Source organism: Entelurus aequoreus, linkage group LG16, assembly GCF_033978785.1.
Source record: "Entelurus aequoreus isolate RoL-2023_Sb linkage group LG16, RoL_Eaeq_v1.1, whole genome shotgun sequence".
In the NCBI taxonomy this organism is placed as follows: Eukaryota; Metazoa; Chordata; class Actinopteri; order Syngnathiformes; family Syngnathidae; genus Entelurus; species Entelurus aequoreus.
The window spans coordinates 47823587-47847838 of NC_084746.1; the positions used below are offsets into that span (position 1 = coordinate 47823587).

The 24252-nt window shown below is 40.3% G+C and overlaps 1 protein-coding gene across 1 annotated transcript in view; it reads right to left on the bottom strand.

Moving 5' to 3' along the window:
- LOC133631218 (cell adhesion molecule 3-like) overlaps nucleotides 1-24252 on the bottom strand; it is a 136920-nt gene that overhangs the window by 82808 nt on the left and 29860 nt on the right. The window contains exon 3 of the mRNA XM_062023377.1: nucleotides 18693-18830. Within this exon, the coding sequence (XP_061879361.1) occupies nucleotides 18693-18830 (138 nt within the window). The remainder of the gene's footprint in view (nucleotides 1-18692; nucleotides 18831-24252) is intronic.

The window sequence follows — 24252 nt, forward strand, 5'->3', positions numbered from 1 at the left end:
CTCTTTGGTCCGGAGGAAACGACATCCACAGTTTCCAAAAACAATTTGAAATGTGGACTCGTCAGACCACGGAACACTTTTCCACTTTGTATCAGTCCATCTTAGTTGACCTCAGGCCCAGCGAAGCCGATGGCGTTTCTGGGTGTTGTTGATAAACGGTTTTCGCCTTGCATAGGAGAGTTTTAACTTGCACTTACAGATGTAGCGACCAACTGTAGTTACTGACAGTGGGTTTCTGAGCCCATGTGGTGATATCCTTTACACACTGATGTCGCTTGTTGATGCAGTACAGCCTGAGGGATGGAAGGTCACGGGCTTAGCTGCTTACGTGCAGTGATTTCTCCAGATTCTCTGAACCCTTTGATGATATTACGGTCCGTAGATGGTGAAATCCCTAAATTCCTTGCAATAGCTGGTTGAGAAAGGTTTTTCTTAAACTGTTCAACAATTTGCTCAGGCATTTGTTGACAAAGTGGTGACCCTCGCCCCATCCTTGTTTGTGAATGACTGAGCATTTCATGGACTCTACTTTCACACCCAATCATGGCACCCACCTGTTCCCAATTTGCCTGTTCACCTGTGGGATGTTCCAAATAAGTGTTTGATGAGCATTCCTCAACTTTATCAGTATTTATTGCCACCTTTCCCAACTTCTTTGTCACGTGTTGCTGGCATCAAATTCTAAAGTTAATGATTATTTGCACAAAAAAAATAAAGTTTATCAGTTTGAACATCAAATATGTTGTCTTTGTAGCATATTCAACTGAATATGGCTTGAAAATGATTTGCAAATCATTGTATTCCGTTTATATTTACATCTAACACAATTTCCCAACTCATATTTGTGATTGATAAAAACTTGATAAAACCTTCGGCGAATCAAAATTTACGACCAATAAAAACGCAATAAACGGGGACAAAATTTGACACTGCAAATATAAACTAAACACCGGCGGATTGGGATAATCGATAAAATAGGTAAAATATGTCAATGTGTAAAAAGACACAAAAAGTGCGTTAACGCCAACACTGATCTGTAAATAGGATTAAATACCACAAAATATCATTAAGGCCACACGGAAAAAAGTATAATTGTAGGTACCAATTCCATGGTTCTCGCCCGGAAAAGGGTGGAGTGCCATCTCCGGGTTGGGGAGGAGATCTTGCCCCAAGTGGAGGAGTTCAAGTACCTCGGAGTCTTGTTCACGAGTGAGGGAAGAGTGGATCGTGAGATCGACACGCGGATCGGTGCGGCGTCTTCAGTAATGCGGACGCTGTATCGATCCGTTGTGGTGAAGAAGGAGCTGAGCCGGAAGGCAAAGCTCTCAATTTACCGGTCCATCTACGTCCATCCTCACCTATGGTCATGAGCTTTGGGTTATGACCAAAAGGACAAGATCACGGGTACAAGCGGACGAAATGAGCTTCCTCCGCCGGGTGGCGGGGCTTACCCTTAGAGATAGGGTGAGAAGCTCTGCCCTTCGGGGGGAGCTCAAAGTAAAGCCGCTGCTCCTCCACATCGAGAGGAACCAGATGATGGTGGTTTGGGCATCTGGTCAGGATGCCACCCGAACGCCTCCCTAGGGAGGTGTTTCGGGCACGTCCGACCGGTAGGAGGCCACGGGGAAGACCCAGGACACGTTGGGAAGACTATGCCTGGGCTGGGAATGCCTTGGGATCCTCTGGGAGGAGCTGGACGAAGTGGCCGGGGAGAGGGAAGTCTGGGCTTCCCTGCTTAGGCTACTGCCCCCGCGACCTGACCTCGGATAAGGGGAAGAAGATGGATGGATGGATGGAATTCTAATGCATAACTCGGTCACAAACAGGGGTGGAGAGGCTTGTGTGCATTCGCAACCATGAGTGTTATAGACTTATTCTTGTGATTACTTATTTTCTGTATGTATTTTTTTTTTCCCACTGCTCTTATTTTAGTTCACTTCTCTGGCCTGATTATTGTCTCCCTCGCTTATCCCTGATTGGCAATGTGGGCACACCTGTTACTGGTTTCCAATCAGGCATCTTAATATGTTAGCCCTGCCCTTCAGATAGGGCTGGAGTTTTGATTTGTATTTGACTTGTCAGCTTTCCCTGCCGCAACACTAACGGATACATAAGGCTACCCTGGTGTCTCCAGACCTGGGGCCTCATGTAATAAGAGTTGCATGGATTTCCTACTAAAAATAGACCAATGTTCAAATCCAGAAACATTGTACACAAATAAAAATTCAAATGTATTAAAAGTGTGCGCACATTTCTTTTTTACTTTGCAATCAGCTTGAAATTGACCGCAGACGTGTGCGTGGCTGGGGACGCCCAGACCCCGCCCAGGCTCCAACCCCTTATAAATACGCAAATCCTATTGAGAGTAGCCATGTGCTTGAACTCAGCACGGTCTGACCAATCACAAGTCAGTAGGAGGTGCTTTCTGTTCATGATTTCAGGGAACGACAGAGCGATTGTAAGCCTGCTCTGAAAACTGAACACAGGCTAAAATGACAAAATAAAATTATGTGCATGACCTAAATTGACTTCGGGAAAATAGTGCTGTATCTCGTAAAACTTTAGAAGAGGCGGGTGACTCTGATGACCCCTAATATAAATATAATTTGTGTAATTTACAACAAAATGTGTTCATACTGTAGCCTGCTCACATTAGACAGGTTAGAGCAGGGCTGTCAAACGTACGGATCAGGCCCGCAAACAGGTTTTATCCGGCCCGCGGGATGAGTTTGCTAAGTATAAACCTCATGTTGTATGCTTGCGTGTTCGAAATAAACTCAAACTCAAACTCAAACCTGAAATTTTTGAATGAAAGAAACTGCTGTTCTAAATGTGTCCACTGGATGTCGCAATAGCAATTCCTGTATCTTTGTAGATGATGCTATATATGTACAAAATAAACCACATGATGGTAGAACAGGCCTGGGCAATTATTTTGACTCGGGGGCCACGTTTAGAGAAAAAAATGCGTCTGAGGGGCGGTATATCTATTTTTAGGAACACTAATACAAAACCTCACAATAATGTCTGATTGAATGCTACAAACGTTATGACAGACCGCCTTAAAAAACGTAATGGAATTTTAAATTTTTCTATGAACGATAAAATACTGAATACTGACAACATATGAATGCCACACCTCCTTTCGATCGACATATTTTACAATCAAGTGAAACGCGACAAAAATGCAACAAACCGTGAAATATGAACGCGAAGGGTACAAAATAAACCCACCTACAATCTGATATATCACTAAGCTTTAGAACTTTGTTGTGAAAATCTCCTTCCGCGTCTGTGGAAACGCTTCTCGCCCACACTGCTTGGTGCCTCGTCTGAGCTGCTGTGACGTAGATTACCATAGTAACTAATTAGATGACCATAGTAACTGGTATATCAGCCATAAGCGCAGATTCCAACCATTGAAATACTTTGTATAGTTGAAGACTTACGGTCATTAGAAAACATCACTGCACATCATAATGGCAGCCACACTTTCCATCTTAAAGATCTAAAAAAAATTATTTGAGAATGTCCAGCGGGCCAGATTGAAAAGCTTAACGGGCCTTAATTTGCCCAGGTCTGGGTTAGAACATCAGTCGAGGAAATAACATCCTGTAATTTTATTTTGATATGATTTTTTATCTTGATAGATTGAAAATGAACACCAATGAGTTGACTGATGAACATTATCACATCATTTATTCAGAAATAATAAATAACGACAAATAAAGATAGAATACTATTAACCGCAACATGTAAGTGTAAAAATACCCAACAACATTATGATTTGTACATTTTCAGAATGTGCTTGTTCTATTTCTAAACAAAGAAAACAATCTGAAGTTGTCTTTATTTTAAGTTTTCGTGCCGTGATTTTACCAGTCCCGCCCACTTGGGAGTAGATTTTTCTCCATGTGGCCCCTGATCTAAAATGAGTTTGACACCCTTGGATTTAAAGGCCTACTGAAAGCCACTACTACCGACCACGCAGTCTGATAGTTTATATATCAATGATGAAATCTTAACATTGCAACACATGCCAATACGGCCGGGTTAACTTATAAAGTGACATTTTAAATCTCCCGGGAAATATCCGGCTGAAACGTCGCGGTATGATGACGTATGCGCGTGACGAAGTCAGAGTAACGGAAGTTATGGTACCCCGTAGAATCCTATACAAAAAGCTCTGTTTTCATTTCATAATTCCACAGTATTCTGGACATCTTTTGCAATTTGTTTAATGAACAATGAAGGCTGCAAAGAAGACAGTTGTAGGTGGGATCGGTGTATTAGCAGCGGACTACAGTAACACAACCAGGAGGACTTTGTTGGAGCGCTAGTAGCTAGTAGCGCTTCAACATAAAAGTAGGTGACAGTGTCATCACCAGGAAAGATGAGGTCACCTACCTAGGTTACATTCTAGAGGCTAACCTTTCCTGTGACAAAATGGCAACCAAGGTAATCAAAAAGGTTAACCAACGAACGAGATTTCTCTACAGAATTTCCTCTCTGGTCAACAAAAGCACCTTGAGGATTCTGGCGGGAACTCTCGTTCAACCCTTTTTCGATTATGCATGCACCTCCTGGTACCCTAGCACCTCCAAAACCCTCAAATCTAAACTCCAAACATCTCAGAACAAGCTAGTCAGGTTACTTCTAGACCTCCACCCCAGATCCCACCTCACTCCTACCCACTTCTCTAAAGTGGGCTGGCTCAAAGTGGAGGACAGAGTTAAACAACTTGCACTGAGCCCAGTCTATAAAATCCGCTACACCTCCCTGATACCGAAGTACATGTCAAACTACTTCCTTAACGTAAATGACCGCCATAACCACAACACCAGGGGGTGCTCCACTAACCACGTTAAACCCAGATTCCGAACTAACAAAGGTCTTAACTCATTCTCTTTCTATGCCACATCAATGTGGAATGCGCTCCCAACAGGTATAAAAGAAAGGGCATCTCTATCCTCCTTCAAAACCGCAATAAAAGTTCACCTCCAGGCAGCTACAACTCTAAACTAACACCCTCCCCGGATTGCTAATAATCAAATGTAAACAATCAAATGCAGATACTTTTTCTTTTTCTTATGCCTTCTGATCTCTCTCTCTCTCTCTCTCTCTCTCTCTCTCTCTCTCTCTCTCTCTCTCTCTCTCTCTCTCTCTCTCTCTATGTCCACTACTTGATGTCCATACCCCCCCCACGCCCCCTCCACACCCCTGATTGTAAATAATGTAAATAATTCAATGTGATTATCTTGTGTGATGACTGTATTATGATGATAGTATATATGATAGTATATATCTGTATCATGAATCAATTTAAGTGGACCCCGACTTAAACAAGTTGAAAAACTTATTCGGGTGTTACCATTTAGTGGTCAATTGTACGGAATATGTACTTCACTGTGCAACCTACTAATAAAAGTCTCAATCAATCAAAAGCCGCGCTAGCCGCGCGCCTTAACCTTGACTTCCTACGTCTCCGGGCCGCCAAACGCATCGGGTGAAGTCCTTCGTCCTTCTGCCGATCGCTGGAACGCAGGTGAGCACGGGTGTTGATGAGCAAATGAGGGCTGGCTGGCGTAGGGGGAGAGCTAATGTTTTTAGCATAGCTCTGTGCAGTCCGGTTGCTAAGTTAGCTTCAATGGCATCGTTAGCACAGCATTGTTAACCTTCGCCAGCCTGGAAAGCATTAACCGTGTATTTACATGTCCACGGTTTAATAGTATTGTTGATTTTCTATCTATCCTTCCAGTCAGGGGTTTATTTCTTTTGTTTCTATATGCAGTTAAAGCAAGATGCTATCACGTTAGCTCGTAGCTAAAGCATTTCGCCCATGTATTGTCTTGGAGATAAAAGGCACTGAATGTCCATTTCGCGTTCTCGACTCTCATTTTCAAGAGGATATAGTATCCGAGGTGGTTTAAAATACAAATCTGTGATCTACAATAGAAAAAGGAGAGTGTGGAATCCAATGAGCCAGCTTGTACCTAAGTTACGGTCAGAGCGAAAAAAGATACGTCCATCACTGCCTCTCAAGTCCTTCACTGTAACGTTCCTCATCTACGAATCTTTCATCCTCGCTCAAATTAATGGGGTAATCATCACTTTCTCGGTCCGAATCTCTCTCGCTCCATTGTAAACAACGGGGAATTGTGAGGAATACTAGCTCCTGTGACGTCACGCTACTTCCGCTACAGGCAAGGCTTTTTTTTATCAGCGAGCAAAAGTTGCGAACTTTATTGTCGATTTTCTCTACTAAATCCTCTCAGCAAAAATATGGCAATATCGCGAAATGATCAAGTATGACACATAGAATGGATCTGCTATTCCCGTTTAAATTTAAAAAAATCATTTCAGTAGGCCTTTAAATGTCCTAGTACGTGGTTCGATGCGATCTTTCACATTTAAATATGCCAATGCCATCAAAAAGTATACCAACGACTTTGACTATTGTTTGATTACTCAATGTATTATTAAAACACAGAAGGGGACTGTCACAGCCGTATGTGACATAGAGTCGGCCCCAGCCCTCCACTGTTCCTTGTCTCGTAGGTGCCAGTGTGCCGCCACCGGCTGCTGCCCGCTCGACTGTGCAGGAGTCAAAGAAACACAATGTAACAGCAATGGGTGGCAACTCAATCCACTACCTTATTTAATAGACATTCTCACAAATATGGATATGAATATGAAGCGTTAAAAAGTACACCGGAGAAAAAGTGAATTTTGTGTCCTTGCCACAATAGTTTTTTTGTTGAAATCAAATGCTGGCAAAGACCTAAGGACCACCTCTCGGTGTGGCCAAAGTAGCCACAGCCTGTATAATTGTGCGTACGTGAAGCACGATGCACGTTTGGACGTCAACGTCAGTTTTGATTAGGGATGTCCGATAATGGCTTTTTGCCGATATCCGATATTGTCCAACTCTTTAATTACCGATACTGATATCAACCGATATATACAGTCGTGGAATTAACACATTATTATGCCTAATTTGGACAACCAGGTATGGTGAAGATAAGGTCCTTTTTTCAAAAATTAATAAAATAAAATAAGATTAATAAATTAAAAACATTTTCTTGAATAAAAAAGAAAGTAAAACAATGTCAAAACAGTTACATAGAAACTAGTAATTAATGAAAATGAGTAAAATTAACTGTTAAAGGTGAATGAGGGAGGGAGGTTTTTTGGGTTGGTGCATTAATTGTAAGTGTTAGGGATGTCCGATATTATCGGCCGATATATGCGTTAAAATGTAATATCGGAAATTATCGGTATCTGTTTTTTTATTATCGGTATCGTTTTTTTTTGTTTTTTGTTTTTGTTTTTTTCTATTAAATCCACATAAAAAACACAAGATACACTTACAATTAGTGCACCAACCCAAAAAACCTCCCTCCCCCATTTACACTCATTCACACAAAAGGTTTGTTTCTTTCTGTTATTAATATTCTGGTTCCTACATTATATATCAATATATATCAATACAGTCTGCAAGGGATACAGTCCGTAAGCACACATGATTGTGCGTGCTGCTGGTCCACTAATAGTACTAACCTTTAACAGTTAATTTTACTAATTTTCATTCATTACTAGTTTCTATGTAACTGTTTTTATATTGTTGTACTTTCTTTTTTATTCAAGAAAATGTTTTTAATTTATTTATCTTATTTTACTAATTTTTTTAAAAAGTACCTTATCTTCGCCATACCTGGTTGTCCAAATTAGGCATAATAATGTGTTGATTCCACGACTGCATATATCGGTTGATATCGGTATCGGTTGATATCGGTATCGGTAATTAAAGAGTTGGACAATATCGGATATCGGCAAAAAACCATTATCGGACATCCCTAGTTTCATTGTATGTATAAACCAACCTGTCTTGGGACTACAGGTAAGAATTAGCCTGTGGCTAAAAGCTAACATATTTATATATTGCATATATTATCGGACATCCCTAGTAAGTGTATCTTGGGTTTTTTATGTTGATTTAATATAAAAAAAAACAAAAAAAACGATACCGATACTAAAAAAAACAATACCGATAATTTCCGATATTACATTTTAAAGCAATTATCGGACATCTCTAGTTTTGATACATCTCAACTTTGCTGTGAAAAGGGCGTACGCCATGTTTTTGTGCGTAAGCAAGCTTAATACTCGAGGCCCCAGGTAACAGAAAACCAGATCAACCAAAGTTCAGAAGATCTCTTGAAGATGTACGTGTCAGAGGGGGAGCAGATGCTGCGTTAGTCCATCATCTCTTGGGCGCCCACATGAAGCTTAAGCTAAGACGGAGCTGGGCAGGGAAAATCAGCCAACGACAGAGGTTCACTGATCTAAAAGACCAGGCTTGAAGATTTTGGAACCAAAACTTTCTAATAAGGCTAAGGGTAACATGAGGGAGGTGTATACTTAACATCAAAAACCTCTCAGGCAGGCTTTGCCAGCCGGAGAGGCCAGTGAGGGACAAGGTAGGGAAACATATTCCAGGTATAGAGCAGAAAACGCTAAGATGGGCTAAGCATTTTGAAAATCTCTCTAACAAACAATCTCCATCAAACCCGGTAAACATCCAAACAACCATGAGCTCTCAACATTTTTCTGGATTACTCACTTTGAGTTTGGATTACGGAATTTTCGGTTAGTTTTTTTTGGAGAACGACCCTTGCAAGATTGTTGGTGCTTTTGGATTTCAGACTGGATTTGGTCGAAGCTACGTACGCTAGCAGAGCGGAACCGTGCTAGCTGCTAGCCGACCCTTGGTTCGACATCCCTCTTGGTGCAACAGCTGACTTCTCCATCGCGGTGCGGACAAGGAGAGCACACACCATGAATTGATTTAAATTCACGGCTTAAACAAGTTGAAAAACTTATTCGGGTGTTACCGTTTAGTGGTCAATTGTACGGAATATGTGCTGTACTGTGCAATCTACTAATAAAAGTCTCAATCGATCAATCAATCAATCAAAAAAAACACACACAGCGAGCAAGATACTTGGGATCGACCAACAATGACGGAGGTGAGGCTAACGAGAAGCGGGCTAGCAGCGGAGGGTGACGGTCCCGGAGCGAGTGGCGGAGGCGAGGCCGCCTTCAACCTATAAAGGCACGGCGAGCGACAGACAGTGGAAGCCCGACCAAGCAAGTAACAGCAGCGACTACGGCGGCGGGTTCTAGCGAGAAGCACCAACGGAGACCCGGGAGCGACTCCGGCAGGGGGGCCAATCGAGAGACTCCAGCTGCGGCCCGTGAGCAGCTCCGACAGCAAGGCCAAGTGAGCAACAGCAGCCAAACCAACATGGGGCCAAAGAAGGCGCTCTCAGTGGAGCAGAACGAGGAGATTCGGAGAGTTTTGGAGCTCCTGACGGCGGAGGCATCCGTTGTCAGACAGCAACAATATGGAAGTAGAATTGTCTCACATCAACCTATATACAGTATATTAATATGACATTAATACATATGCATATATTAATAAACGTACAAATACAAATGTGATATAATAAATGAACTTGTGAATGTAATGACTCTTGAAAGAATACGATTTATAAACTCTGCAAGTATGAATAAATGGGAACAAACCTGGACACCTTTACTGACATATATTGAATCATAATTTAGACATTTAAGAAAAAACAAAACAAAAAAAAAACTGTCACCTTTTTTGTAGGTGTATTCATTTTTTATTATCTTTATTATTTTCTGTATTGATCCTACATTATTGTTTGTTTGTTTGTTTTTTGTTACTTCTGATATGGCCTTCCCACGGTTTACTTGCTTATTTATGTATTTATTTTTTGTGACTTTTTATTTTGTATTGTTTTACATCTGATCAACTTCTGTGACTTTCCTTTTCTTTTTTAAGTGTGAACGGTGGAAAGGCCCTCGAGAGGTGATCTTGGGATCACTTCCTGGGGATCCTTGATGCAGAGGAATGTTCATCCATCTTGCTATGGTCTGGATAGCCTGCTGATCCTGAGCCAGAGCGGGATGGATGGATAAATATATACAATATCTGGGTATCTTTTCTAATAATGTTTATACTGTAAACCTTGAATTGTTGGAGTTTAAGTGCACCTCTCTCCTCAAGTGTGCATGTGAGTGGGTATGAGTGGATGTGTGATTGTATGAAGGTTTTGCGTGACCAAAGTATGACTGTTAAATGTGATTTTAACTGTAAAATTCAATAAAAATATTTGGGAAAAAAAAAAAAAAGTGATATACAAATAAATAATTTGTATAAATAAACGCATATTTATAAATCTATTTTTGAGATTTGAAAATATATACAAACGAAATGTATAATACAAAAATGTGACATACAAATAAATCAATAATTTAGATAAATAAACATGTATTTGTAAATATATTTTTGAGATTTGAATATAATTATGTTTGATTGTGTATTTGTATTTGTATTGAATTTGCACATGTGGATCGCTTTTTTTGCTTTTGTGTCGATGAGACATTCCTACCACAAACCAGATGCACAAATAAACGTGACCAAATTTGAAGGTGGAGTTACACACTCCCCTGAACAACCAGCAGAGGGCACTGCAGCCAGAGCGGTCTGGGTCACAGACATGTTCAGACACTGGCGAACCAATCAGAGGCACACTAGAGAGGGTCATATAGTGGATTAAATGGATGGGTAAGTAATAACTAGTATTGATAACTGTTTCAGGTGTGGTGTAGTAGTGCCATGGTTGTATCTACTAGATAGTTTACTCAGTCACTCAGCTTTTACAGGTGTTGATGTGACAACGATGTGAGACAGTTCTACTTTCATACAACAACAACGATTTTTACAGCTGGTAGAGGAGGTAAGGATTCTAGGAGCCTAGAGTGACGAGAAGGATCGACAGGTGAGGGAGCTGACAGAGAGTAGCTGAATTATAACAGTTCTCTCGCATGAATGATGTCATTGTCACCATACTCCAACTCAGGCCCTGCACGTTTGCTTGAGCGATGGCCGCCGACAATGAAAAGGAATCCGGAGAGCTACAGGTCAGCTCAAAAGAACAGCAGGTAGCCGAATTCATAATGTGAAAGGGAGTAAAACTGGACACGGACAACATCGAAGCTGGTCATCCACGACATGGGAAGAAAGATGGCTCCATACCAGCAACAATAATAATGACGTTCACAAACAGAGAACACAAAATGGCATTACTAAAACAGGTAGAAAGTTGGAAGGATCAAAATGTGTACATAAATGAACATTTGACGGAAACAAACGCTGACATTGCTAGGAAGGCACATAACTTAAAAAATAAACAAGGAAAAATTCGGCAAACTTGGACCAGAAATTGCAAAATATTTATAAAATAAATGGAACACCAGAACAAGCAAAGGTAATGATCATTCGAAAAATAGAAGAACTGGATGCATATCAATAACTACAAAAGCAAACTACAAGATAAGGAACATGGATGACAAAAAACAAAAAAAACACATTTCACCGAGGAAAGAATGAACATTTTTAAAAATGATCCGAGGGAACAATGTTGGGACAATGTGTACAGTGAAGATGATGTAAATGAAGCATATGATCATTTATTTCATACCTTCCTGATGCTGTATGACAAACAATGTTCATGCAAACAGTTACGAAACAAAATAAAAACAATCAACCGTGGCTGACAAAAGAACTGAAAAATGCTTGCAACAAGAAAAATACACTATATCAAATATTTAGAACACAAAGATCTGTAGAGGCAGAAAACAAGTACAACAAGTATAAGAACAAGCTAACTAGCATACTACGAACGTGTAGAAAACAATATTGCAGTCAATTACTAGATAAAAACAAAAACAACATGAGAGCAACTTGGGAAATCCTAAATAACATTATAACAAATGGTGCTAAAAAAAAAGATTACCCTCAATACTTTTTAGAAGGACATACAAAACATGACAATATGAAAGAAGTGGCAGGATGCTTTAATAAGTACTTTGTCAATATTCAAACCAATATAGAGCAAATCATTCCAAAAACTGGGTCAGTTAAGGACTTAAATAACACAATAGCTAGAAACCCCAACTCCATGTTCCTCAGAAACGTGACAAAATAGGAAATAATCAAAATCCCTAAAGAAATGTACATCCAAGACCTCAACTGACTGCCACGGAATAGATATGAAAGCTATAAAAAAAGTTATCGAAGGAATTTCAAAACCTTTAGCGTATATCAGTAACCTATCATTTCAAACAGGCACATTCCCAGACAAAACAAACATAGTAAAAGTTGCTTCGATTTGTAAGACTGGAGACAAACACCACTTTACAAACTACAGACCTGTTTTTTTACTTAGCGAAAAATGATCAAATAACGAATGGACAAATCTATAAACAAAAGTGGATTACTCGCAGAGAATCAATACGGATACAGAGCTAACATTTCAACATCAATGGCATTAATCGAAATAACAGAGGAAATTACCAATGCAATAGATGGTAAACAGTGTGCAGCAGCAGTATTTATGGATCTAACCAAAGCATTGGATACATTTAATCATAATATCTTAATTATAAATTAGAACGGTATGGAATCAGAGGGCAGGTCTTGAACTAGATAAGAAGCTACTTAACCATCAGGAAGCCATATGTGAAGCCAGGCAAACACACGTCTACAGAGCTGAATATATCTTGTGGCGTACCTCAGGGATCTCTACTGGGACCAAAATTGTTCAATCTTTATATAAAGTTACAAGGGACTTAAAGTTAGTATTATTTGCAGACGACAGGACTGTGTTTTGTTCAGGAGAGAACACACAGAAGCTAATATAAATAATAACAGTAAAATTTAACAAATTAAAAAGATGGTTTGACAAAAACGGACTTTTCTTAAATCTCAGTAAAACTAAAATAAAACAAAATACAAATAGATGCAGTAGACATTGAAAAAGTTAAATAAATCACATTTTGGGGTGTAATGACAGATGAGGAAATGACCTAGCAATCTCACATAAATAATATACAACATAAAGTAGCAGGAAATATTTCAAAAATGATTAAAGCAAAATATATTCTGAACCAAAAATCACTCCATATGCTCGCTAGTGTTACCATATCCGAGTTATTATGGAGAAATATGGGGAAATAATTACAAAAATATCACTTAGAATTCTACATAATGTTGGTTATAGAGAGCATACAAACCCTTTATTTATTAGATCAAGATTATTGAAATTTAGTGATTTGGTGCATTTGCAATCAGCTAAAATCATGTACAAAGCAAACTATAACCTGCTACCCAACAATTCTTGTCAACAAAAGAGGACAAAATATAACCTCAGAGAAACATGTATCTTAAAATATGTGTATGCACGTACAACACTTAAAACAACAGATCAACAAGTTGACCAGGTAACAACCCTGCGATTATCCTGAAAGAGTCCTTGGAGTGAAACTCACCTCTCAATGTGAATGTTATTGACTATGAGTTTGACAGTGTGCATAGGCAGACCACCTGGAGCATGTTGAGACACTATAGGGTACCAGCAAAGATTTCTAACATCATGAGGAACTTGTATGAAGGAATGACCTGCAGAGTGCTCTATGGCCAGCAGCTTACTGATGCCTTCCAAGTGCAAACTGGAGTGAGGCAAGGATGTTTACTGTCACTCGTCCTTTTCTGCAGGCAATAGATTGGGTAATGAAGACATCAACTGCCCAGAAGAGAAATGGTACCCAAAGTAAATCTTGGGCACAATTGGATGAACTTGACTTTGCTGATTGACCTGGCACTTCTTTCCCCCACACAGCAACAAATGCAGCAGATGACCACGATCATCGCAACTCACTCAGCATGCATTGGCCTCATCAAACAATTAAATTATTCATTTAAAATAGGGACAGCACATATTAATGAAAATATAGGCAATATATAAATATGTTAGCTTTTAGCCACAGGCTAATTCCTGCCTGTAGTCCCAAGACAGGTTGGTTTATACATACAATGAAACCACAATAACATTCAGAACCACCACCAGAGTCAGTAACATTCAGATAGTTCAAAAAACAGGGAATTACTTTAAAAGTAATAAAACAATGAAATAGGGTTGTACGGTACACCGGGATTAGTATAGTACCGCGATACTAATGAATCATATTCGGTACTATACCGCCTCTGAAAAGTACCGGTCCGTTATCTACTTCTAAATCACTAATCCTCGCCTCCATGGCGACAAATAAAGTATGTTTTCTTACAAGTATCATCCCTGCAGGACGAGGAATAGCTAAACATGCTTCACTACACACCGTAGCTCACCGGCGTCAAAATGTAAACAAACGCCATTGGTGGGTCTACACCTAACATTCACTGTAATGATACCAAGTACAGTAGCGTATCTAGTCGCTACTACTATGATTACGTCGATATTTTTTGGCATCGCAAAATCTTCTTTCGTTTTAAATTTTTTAAATATTTTTATAAACTCAGGCAATATGTCCCTGGACACATGAAGACTTTGAATATGACTAATGTATGATCCTGTAATGACTTGGTATCGGATTGATACCAACATTTGCCCTAATCCACCATGCTGCCCTGTTCATATTATGACATTGATTAAATTACCTTATATCATTGTATTTATTTGTGTGTTCACAAAACTGTTTACTTTTGAACTAGGCCTTTAATTGACTTTTTAATGTAGCAAAGCTGGAAGATTCCCTTACTGAGGTAGGTAGACTGTTCCTCAATAAGCCTCCCTCGTGAGAAAAAACACTTCTACAAAAATAGTTTTTTCGTAACAGGCAGTCTCCCCTGGTCATGACCCTCGTGATACCAGGTGTCGCTGTTCCACTTGTTCTGTTTTTAATGAAGTCATTTAGTGGGTGCGGAGCTAATCTATGTAGACATTTCTGTATCAGACAGGTGTTTTTACATTTAAAAAAATTACCAAAGTTGAGTAGATTGTACAAACCCCGTTTCCATATAAGTTGGGAAATTGTGTTAGATGTAAATATAAACGGAATACAATGATTTGCAAATCCTTTTCAACTCATATTCAATTGAATGCACTACAAAGACAAGATATTTGATGTTCAAACTCATAAACTTGATTTATTTTCTGCAAATAATAATTAATTTAGAATTTCATGGCTGCAACACGTGCCAAAGTAGTTGGGAAAGGGCATGTTCACCACTGTGTTACATGGCCTTTCCTTTTAACAACACTCAGTAAAGGTTTGGGAACTGAGGAGACACATTTTTGAAGCTTCTCAGGTGGAATTCTTTCCCATTCTTGCTTGATGTACAGCTTAAGTTGTTCAACAGTCCGGGGGTCTCCCTTGTGCTATTTTGGGCTTCATAATGCACCACACATTTTCAATGGGAGACAGGTCTGGACTACAGGCAGGCCAGTCTAGTACCCGCACTCTTTTACTATGAAGCCACGTTGATGTAACACGTGGCTTGGCATTGTCTTGCTGAAATAAGCAGGGGCGTCCATGGTAACGTTGCTTGGATGGCAACATATGTTGCTCCAAAACCTGTATGTACCTTTCAGCATTAATGGCGCCTTCACAGATGTGTAAGTTACCCATGTCTTGGGCACTAATACACCCCCATACCATCACACATGCTGGCTTTTACACTTTGCGCCTATAACAATCCGCATGGTTCTGTTCCTCTTTGGTCCGGAGGACACGACGTCCACAGTTTCCAAAAACAATTTGAAATGTGGACTCGTCAGACCACAGAACACTTTTCCACTTTGTATCAGTCCATCTTAGATGAGCTCAGGCCCAGCGAAGCCGACGGCGTTTCTGGGTGTTGTTGATAAACGGTTTTCGCCTTGCATAGGAGAGTTTTAACTTGCACTTACAGATGTAGCGACCAACTGTAGTTACTGACAGTGGGTTTCTGAAGTGTTCCTGAGCCCATGTGGTGATATCCTTTACACACTGATGTCGCTTGTTGATGCAGTACAGCCTGAGGGATGGAAGGTCACGGGCTTAGCTGCTTACGTGCAGTGATTTCTCCAGATTCTCTGAATCCTTTGATGATATTACGGAGCGTAGATGGTGAAATCCCTAAATTCCTTGCAATAGCTGGTTGAGAAAGGTTTTTCTTAAACTGTTCAACAATTTGCTCACGCATTTGTTGACAAAGTGGTGACCCTCGCCCCATCCTTGTTTGTGAATGACTGAGCATTTCATGGAATCTACTTTTATACCCAATCATGGCACCCACCTGTTCCCAATTTGCCTGTTCACCTGTGGGATGTTCCAAATAAGTGTTTGATGAGCATTCCTCAACTTTATCAGTATTTATTGCCACCTTTCCCAACTTCTTTGTCACGTGTTGCTGCCATCAAATTCTAAAGTTAATGATTATTTGCAAAAATAATAATGTTTATCAGTTTGAACATCAAATATGTTGTCTTTGTAGCATATTCAACTGAATATGGGTTGAAAATGATTTGCAAATCATTGTATTCCGTTTATATTTACATCTAACACAATTTCCCAACTCATATGGAAACTGGGTTTGTATTTGGAAATAATATTACAATGATGGTAAGTAAAAGGTTTCTTGTCTAAAATGTCCAAGCTTTTGTTTTTTTTTTAGAGTGATTTTCTTTGTTTCAGATCTGTTGTACCTGTTAGGGAGCAGCTAGTTATACAATACCCTACACAAAAGGAAAAGCAAGATCTTCAAAGTAAACAATAACAACATGATCCTCGTCAGGCTAGTAGGGGTAGCATTAGAGGAACTGGAAAGCTTAATCTATCTTGGCGGTGTAGTCGATAAGCAGGGAGAGACGGATGCTGATGTGAATGTTAGGATTGGGAAAGCAAAGGCAGCTTTCCACCAGCTGAAGAATGTATGCAGATCCTCTGAGCTGCCTCAGAACACCAAGATCAGAATCTCTAACTCCATCGGAAAGCCTGTGCTTCTCTACAGCACAAAAACCTGGAGAACAATGCAATACCTGTCACGGCCCGGGCGCACTCCAATGCGCATTCATCTGTGCGCTGCGATGAGCGCACATCCAAACGCACACCTGCGCGTCACACCTGCAATCAATCAGCAATCTGCGCACCTGAAGCTGATGAGACCTTCTTATTAACTAATATACTAATACTAATAATCACTAATATTAAGTATTAGTGATATTGTTATTATAAGCGCTAATGCAAACAAACTATTTATAGCGGCGCGATCACAAGCTTGTGTGCCTATATTGACATCATCAAGTTGTACGCTGCTTCTTTAAGTTTTGTCTAGATCATAAATCATGCCTCTCACCTGGATAGTAGAAGGATGAGGGCATAATCCGACATGTCGGTACACTTTGGCAGCCAATTTAGACCCAAAAATAGCAAGAACAACACCTTCCATTTTCTTCGCAAGGATTATGAGTCATTCTCCATCTAAACAGGACTATAACAACAACCTAATGACAGCCGACATTTTACTGTAAGTGGTGTTTTATTATGTTTGTTGGCTCACATGAAGTCTGCAGTGAGTATGAATCAGTGATGTTGTTGGAAAAATAAAAAGCTAACGTAATGCGTTTTTGAAATTACCGCGTATGCCTACGCTTAAAATGAGCAAAACACGTAATTGTTATGAAGGAAAAGCACTGTACTTTTCAATGAAGATAACTTTAAACTAGTCTTAACTTTAAAGAAATACACTCTATACATTGCTAATGTGGTAAATGACTATTCTAGCTGCAAATGTCTGCTTTTTGGTGCAATATCTACATAGGTGTATAGAGGCCCATTTCCAGCAACTATCACTCCAGTGTTCTAATGGTACAATGTGTTTGCTCATTGGCTCAGAAGGCTAATTGATGATTAGGAAACCCTTGTGCAATCATGTTCACACATCTGAAAACAGTTTAGCTCGTTACAGAAGCTACAAAACGGAACTTCCTTTGAGCAGATTGAGTTTCTGGAGCATCACATTTGTGGGGTCAATTAAACGCTCAAAATGGCCAGAAAAAGAGAACTTTCATCTGAAACTCGACAGTCTATTCTTGTTCTTAGAAATGAAGGCTATTCCACAAAATTGTTTGGGTGACCCCAAACTTTTGAACGGTAGTATATATATATATATACATATATATATATATATGTATGTGTGGGAAAAAAATCACAAGACTATTTCATCTCTACAGGCCTGTTTCATGAGGGATTTCCTCAATCCTCAGGAGATTTTTACGCTCTACCACGGTATCGAGCACTATTTTTTGGATAATCTAATTAAGACATATATATATATATATATATATATATATATATATATATATATATATATATATATATATATATATATATATATATATATATATATATATATATATATGATATCAATACATATGCATGTATTAATAAATATACAAATACAAATGTGATATACAAATAAATAAATATTTTCTATAAATAAATGCGTATTTGTAAATATATTTTTGAAATATATATATATAAGTTGATGTGAGACAATTCTACTACCATACTCCCTCTGTGGCATTTGCACACACTGGTATAGGACACACATCCAGACAGCATACACACAGTGACAAGCCAATCACAAACACAAATAAAAGGATGTTTGCATGCTTGTACACATACAACAAAAGGCCTTGTTACCCTGCCAAATGTGCACACACACACACACGCTCACACGCTCGCACGCCCAGACAGTCGATCGTTGCAGCATGCCTCACCTTCCAGCTCCTCGTCCCCGCGAAACCAGTGCAGCCGGGCGGGGGGTTTGCTGCCAGTGCTGGTGCAGGTCAAGGTGACCGTGCCCCCCTCCTGCACCGGATTCTCTAATCCAGAGATGTGAGGTTTGCCGGGCACACCTGGAAGGAGGGAAAGAAAGAATAAATGAGGAACTTTTCAAACCTGCAGGGGCTCACCTCGCAACCACGTGCTGCATATTTTAGCAACGTTTTGGTGTCGCTGGCTTAAGGGGGCGGTGGAGAGAAAAGTTCTCCACTGTAAAACACACTTTAGCACTACTGGCAATGAAAAAGTCATTATTTATTGCCAGGTTTCTTTAAGGGTGCATATTTTAAAATGGAAAATGTACGTCGGGCAGAATGAATATGAGGCGTTAAAGGTCTTGATTCACACTTCCAGCAGCTGAGGGTGCAAACACAATGAATGTATAATGACTTCAATGAACTCTATTTTTACCTTTGCAATAGAGAAAAAAAGGACCGACCATGTGTGTAATTGCTGGTACTTTAACTTGGCACAAAGATATCAGGACGTGATATATAATGCCTTTTCTAGACCAGTGTTTTTCAACCTTTTTTGAGCCAAGGTACTTTTTTTTGCGCTGAAAAAATCCGGAGGCACACCACCAGCAGACATCATTAAAAAACGAAACTCAGTTGACAGTAAAAAGTCATAACCAAGCATGCATCACTATAGCTCTTGTCTCAAAGTAGGTGTACTGTCACCACCTGTCACATCACGCCCTGACTTATTTGGAGTTTTTTTGGTGTTTTCCTGTGTGTAGTGTTTGAGTTCTTGTATTGTGCTCCTATTTTGGTGGCTTTTTCTCTTTTTTTGGTATTTTCCTGTATCAGTTTCTGGTCTTCCTTTGAGCGATATTTTGCGCACCTGCTTTGTTTTAGCAATCAAGAATATTTCAGTTGTTTTTATCCTTCTTCGTGGGGACATTGTTGATTGTCATGTCATGTTCGGAAGTACTTTGCGAACGCCGTCTCTGCTCCACAGTAAGTCTTTGCTGTCGTCCAGCATTCCGTTTTTGCTTACTTCGTCGCCAGTTCAGTTTTAGTTTCGTTCTGCATAGCCTTCCCTAAGCTTTAATGCCTTTTCTTAGGGGCACTCACCTTTTGTTTATTTTTGGTTTAAGCATTAGACACCTTTTTACCTGCACACTGCCTCCCGCGGTTTCTGACATCTACAACGCAATTAGCTACCGGCTGCCACCTACTGATATGGAAGAGTATTACACGGTTACTCTGCCGAGCTCTAGACAGCTCCGACACTCAACAACAACACATCATTTGCAGACTATAATTACTGGTTTGCAAGAAATATGTTTAACCCAAATAGGTGAAAATAGATTATCTCCCACGGCACACCAGACTGTATCTCACGGTACACTAATACAGTGTTTTTCAACCTTTTTTGAGCCGAGGCACATTTTTTGCGTTGAAAAAATCCAGAGGCACACCACCAGCAGAAATCATTAAAAAACTAAACTCAGTTGACAGCAAAAAGTCGTTCTCACAATTGTTCGATATGGTTTAAAGTCATATCCAACAGCATGCATCACTATAGCTCTTGTCTCAAAGTAGGTGTACTGTCACCACCTGTCACATCACGCCCTGACTTATTTTGAGTTTTTTGGTGTTTTCCTGTGTGTAGTGTTTGAGTTCTTGTCTTGTGCTCCTATTTTGGCGGCTTTTTCTCTTTTTTTGGTATTTTCCTGTAGCAGTTTCTGGTCTTCCTTTGAGCAATATTTCGCACACCTGCTTTGTTTTAGCAATCAAGAATATTTCAGTTGTTTTTATCCTTCTTCGTGGGGACATTGTTGATTGTCATGTCAGGTTCGGATGTACTTTGCGGACGCCGTCTCTGCTCCACAGTAAGTCTTTGCTGTCGTCCAGCATTCCGTTTTTGTTTACTTCGTCGCCAGTTCAGTTTTAGTTTCGTTCTGCATAGCCTTCCCTAAGCTTTAATGCCTTTTCTTAAGGGCACTCACCTTTTGTTTATTTTTGGTTTAAGCATTAGACACCTTTTTACCTGCACACTGCCTCCCGCGGTTTCTGACATTTACAAAGCAATTAGCTACCGGCTGCCACCTACTGATATGGAAGAGTATTACACGGTTACTCTGCCGAGCTCTAGACAGCTCCGACACTCAACAACAACACATCATTTGCAGACTATAATTACTGGTTTGCAAAAAATATGTTTAACCCAAATAGGTGAAAATAGATTATCTCCCACGGCACACCAGACTGTATCTCACGGTACACTAATACAGTGTTTTTCAACCTTTTTTGAGCCGAGGCACATTTTTTGCGTTGAAAAAATCCAGAGGCACACCACCAGCAGAAATCATTAAAAAACGAAACTCAGTTGACAGCAAAAAGTCGTTGTCACAATTGTTGGATATGGTTTAAAGTCATATCCAACAGCATGCATCACTATAGCTCTTGTCTCAAAGTAGGTGTACTGTCACCACCTGTCACATCACGCCCTGACTTATTTGGAGTTTTTTGGTGTTTTCCTTTGTGTAGTGTTTGAGTTCTTGTCTTGTGCTCCTATTTTGGTGGCTTTTTCTCTTTTTTTGGAATTTTCCTGTAGCAGTTTCTGGTCTTCCTTTGAGCGATATTTCGCGCACCTGCTTTGTTTTAGCAATCAAGAATATTTCAGTTGTTTTTATCCTTCTTTATGGGGACATTGTTGATTGTCATGTCAGGTTCGGATGTACTTTGCGGACGCCGTCTCTGCTCCACAGTAAGTCTTTGCTGTTGTCCAGCATTCCGTTTTTGTTTACTTCGTCGCCTGTTCAGTTTTAGTTTCGTTCTGCATAGCCTTCCCTAAGCTTTAATGCCTTTTCTTAGGGGCACTCACCTTTTGTTTATTTTTGGTTTAAGCATTAGACACCTTTTTACCTGCACACTGCCTCCCGCTGTTTCTGACATCTACAAAGCAATTAGCTACCGGCTGCCACCTACTGATATGGAAGAGTATTACACGGTTACTCTGCCGAGCTCTAGACAGCACCGACACTCAACAACAACACATCATTTGCAGACTATATTTACTGGTTTGCAAAAAATATGTTTAACCCAAATAGGTGAAAATAGATAATCTCCCACGGCACACCAGACTGTATCTCACGGTACACTAATACAGTGTTTTTCAACCTTTTTTGAGCCGAGGCACATTTTTTGCGTTGAAAAAATCCAGAGGCACACCACCAGCAGAAATCATTAAAAAACGAAACTCAGTTGACAGCAAAAAGTCGTTGTCACAATTGTTGGATCTGGTTTAAAGTCATATCCAACAGCATGCATCACTATAGCTCTTGTCTCAAAGTAGGTGTACTGTCACCACCTGTCACATCACGCCCTGACTTATTTGGAGTTTTTTGGTGTTTTCCTGTGTGTAGTGTTTGAGTTCTTGTCTTGTGCTCCTATTTTGGTGGCTTTTTCTCTTTTTTTGGTATTTTCCTGTAGCAGTTTCTGGTCTTCCTTTGAGCGATATTTCGCGCACCTGCTTTGTTTTAGCAATCAAGAATATTTCAGTTGTTTTTATCCTTCTTCGTGGGGACATTGTTGATTGTCATGTCATGTTCGGGTGTACTTTGCGGACGCCGTCTCTGCTCCACAGTAAGTCTTTGCTGTCGTCCAGCATTCCGTTTTTGTTTACTTCGTCGCCAGTTCAGTTTTAGTTTCGTTCTGCATAGCCTTCCCTAAGCTTTAATGCCTTTTCTTAAGGGCACTCACCTTTTGTTTATTTTTGGTTTAAGCATTAGACACCTTTTTACCTGCACGCTGCCTCCCGCTGTTTCTGACATCTACAAAGCAATTAGCTACCGGCTGCCACCTACTGATATGGAAGAGTATTACACGGTTACTCTGCCGAGCTCTAGACAGCACCGACACTCAACAACAACACATATTTTGCAGACTATATTTACTGGTTTGCAAAAATATGTTTAACCCAAATAGGTGAAAATAGATGATCTCCCACGGCACACCAGACTGTATCTCACGGTACACTAATACAGTGTTTTTCAACCTTTTTTAAGCCGAGGCACATTTTTTGCGTTGACAAAATCCAGAGGCACACCACCAGCAGAAATCATTAAAAAACGAAACTCAGTTGACAGCAAAAAGTCGTTGTCACAATTGTTGGATCTGGTTTAAAGTCATATCCAACAGCATGCATCACTATAGCTCTTGTCTCAAAGTAGGTGTACTGTCACCACCTGTCACATCACGCCCTGACTTATTTGGAGTTTTTTGGTGTTTTCCTGTGTGTAGTGTTTGAGTTCTTGTCTTGTGCTCCTATTTTGGTGGCTTTTTCTCTTTTTTTGGTATTTTCCTGTAGCAGTTTCTGGTCTTCCTTTGAGCGATATTTCGCGCACCTGCTTTGTTTTAGCAATCAAGAATATTTCAGTTGTTTTTATCCTTCTTCGTGGGGACATTGTTGATTGTCATGTCATGTTCGGGTGTACTTTGCGGACGCCGTCTCTGCTCCACAGTAAGTCTTTGCTGTCGTCCAGCATTCCGTTTTTGTTTACTTCGTCGCCAGTTCAGTTTTAGTTTCGTTCTGCATAGCCTTCCCTAAGCTTTAATGCCTTTTCTTAGGGACACTCACCTTTTATTTATTTTTGGTTTAAGCATTAGACACCTTTTTACCTGCACGCTGCCTCCCGCGGTTTCTGACATCTACAAAGCAATTAGCTACCGGCTGCCACCTACTGATATGGAAGAGTATTACACGGTTACTCTGCCGAGCTCTAGACAGCTCCGACACTCAACAACAACACAATTACTGGTTTGCAAAAAATATTTTTAACCCAAATAGGTGAAATTACATAATCTCCCACGGCACACCAGACTGTATCTCACTGCACACTAGTGGTTGAAAAACACTGTTCTAGACAAGTGCACCTTCTGCACCGTCACATCAATTTTGCATGTATTCCTTACGCCTTCCCAGAAAGAGTGTTCGTTACAACGTGAGATGACGTATCACGTTTCTACATTTAGCAGAAATGCGGAACAATGACTCAGAGTATTTACGGTTGACGAGGTCAGATCAAATAGAAGCTGTACAGACCGCAGTCTGTCAATGATTGGGGGGGAAGCGTGAGGGATGCTGTAATGAGCCTTCGGTCAGAAGGAGAAAACGAAGCGAGGCCGAGTGAAAAGCATCCGTGTCCCACCAGGCTGGTTCCATCAAGCCGCCACAGGCCAAAGTAGACGAGCGTGTGCTTGATTACTGCTGTGAGTCCAGCAACAAGCCGAGGCGTAAACAACACGAAAGCATCCAGAGAGGCAAGCTACGCGTCCGCCTCGCCCCGTTTCCCCTCCATCTTCATCACGGTGGAAGGCGAGCAAATTAAAGTTTCCTCGCCGCTCTCCTGCCGGCAGCTCCGTGCGGGTGCGGCGCTGCTTTTAGTTGTTGAAAATAATCAACAGTTTGCTGTCAAACAGCGTCGCGGTGCAGCAGAAGATGTGGATGGAGGGAAGACGCTCAGAAGGAACAAAGGTTGTGGTTTAA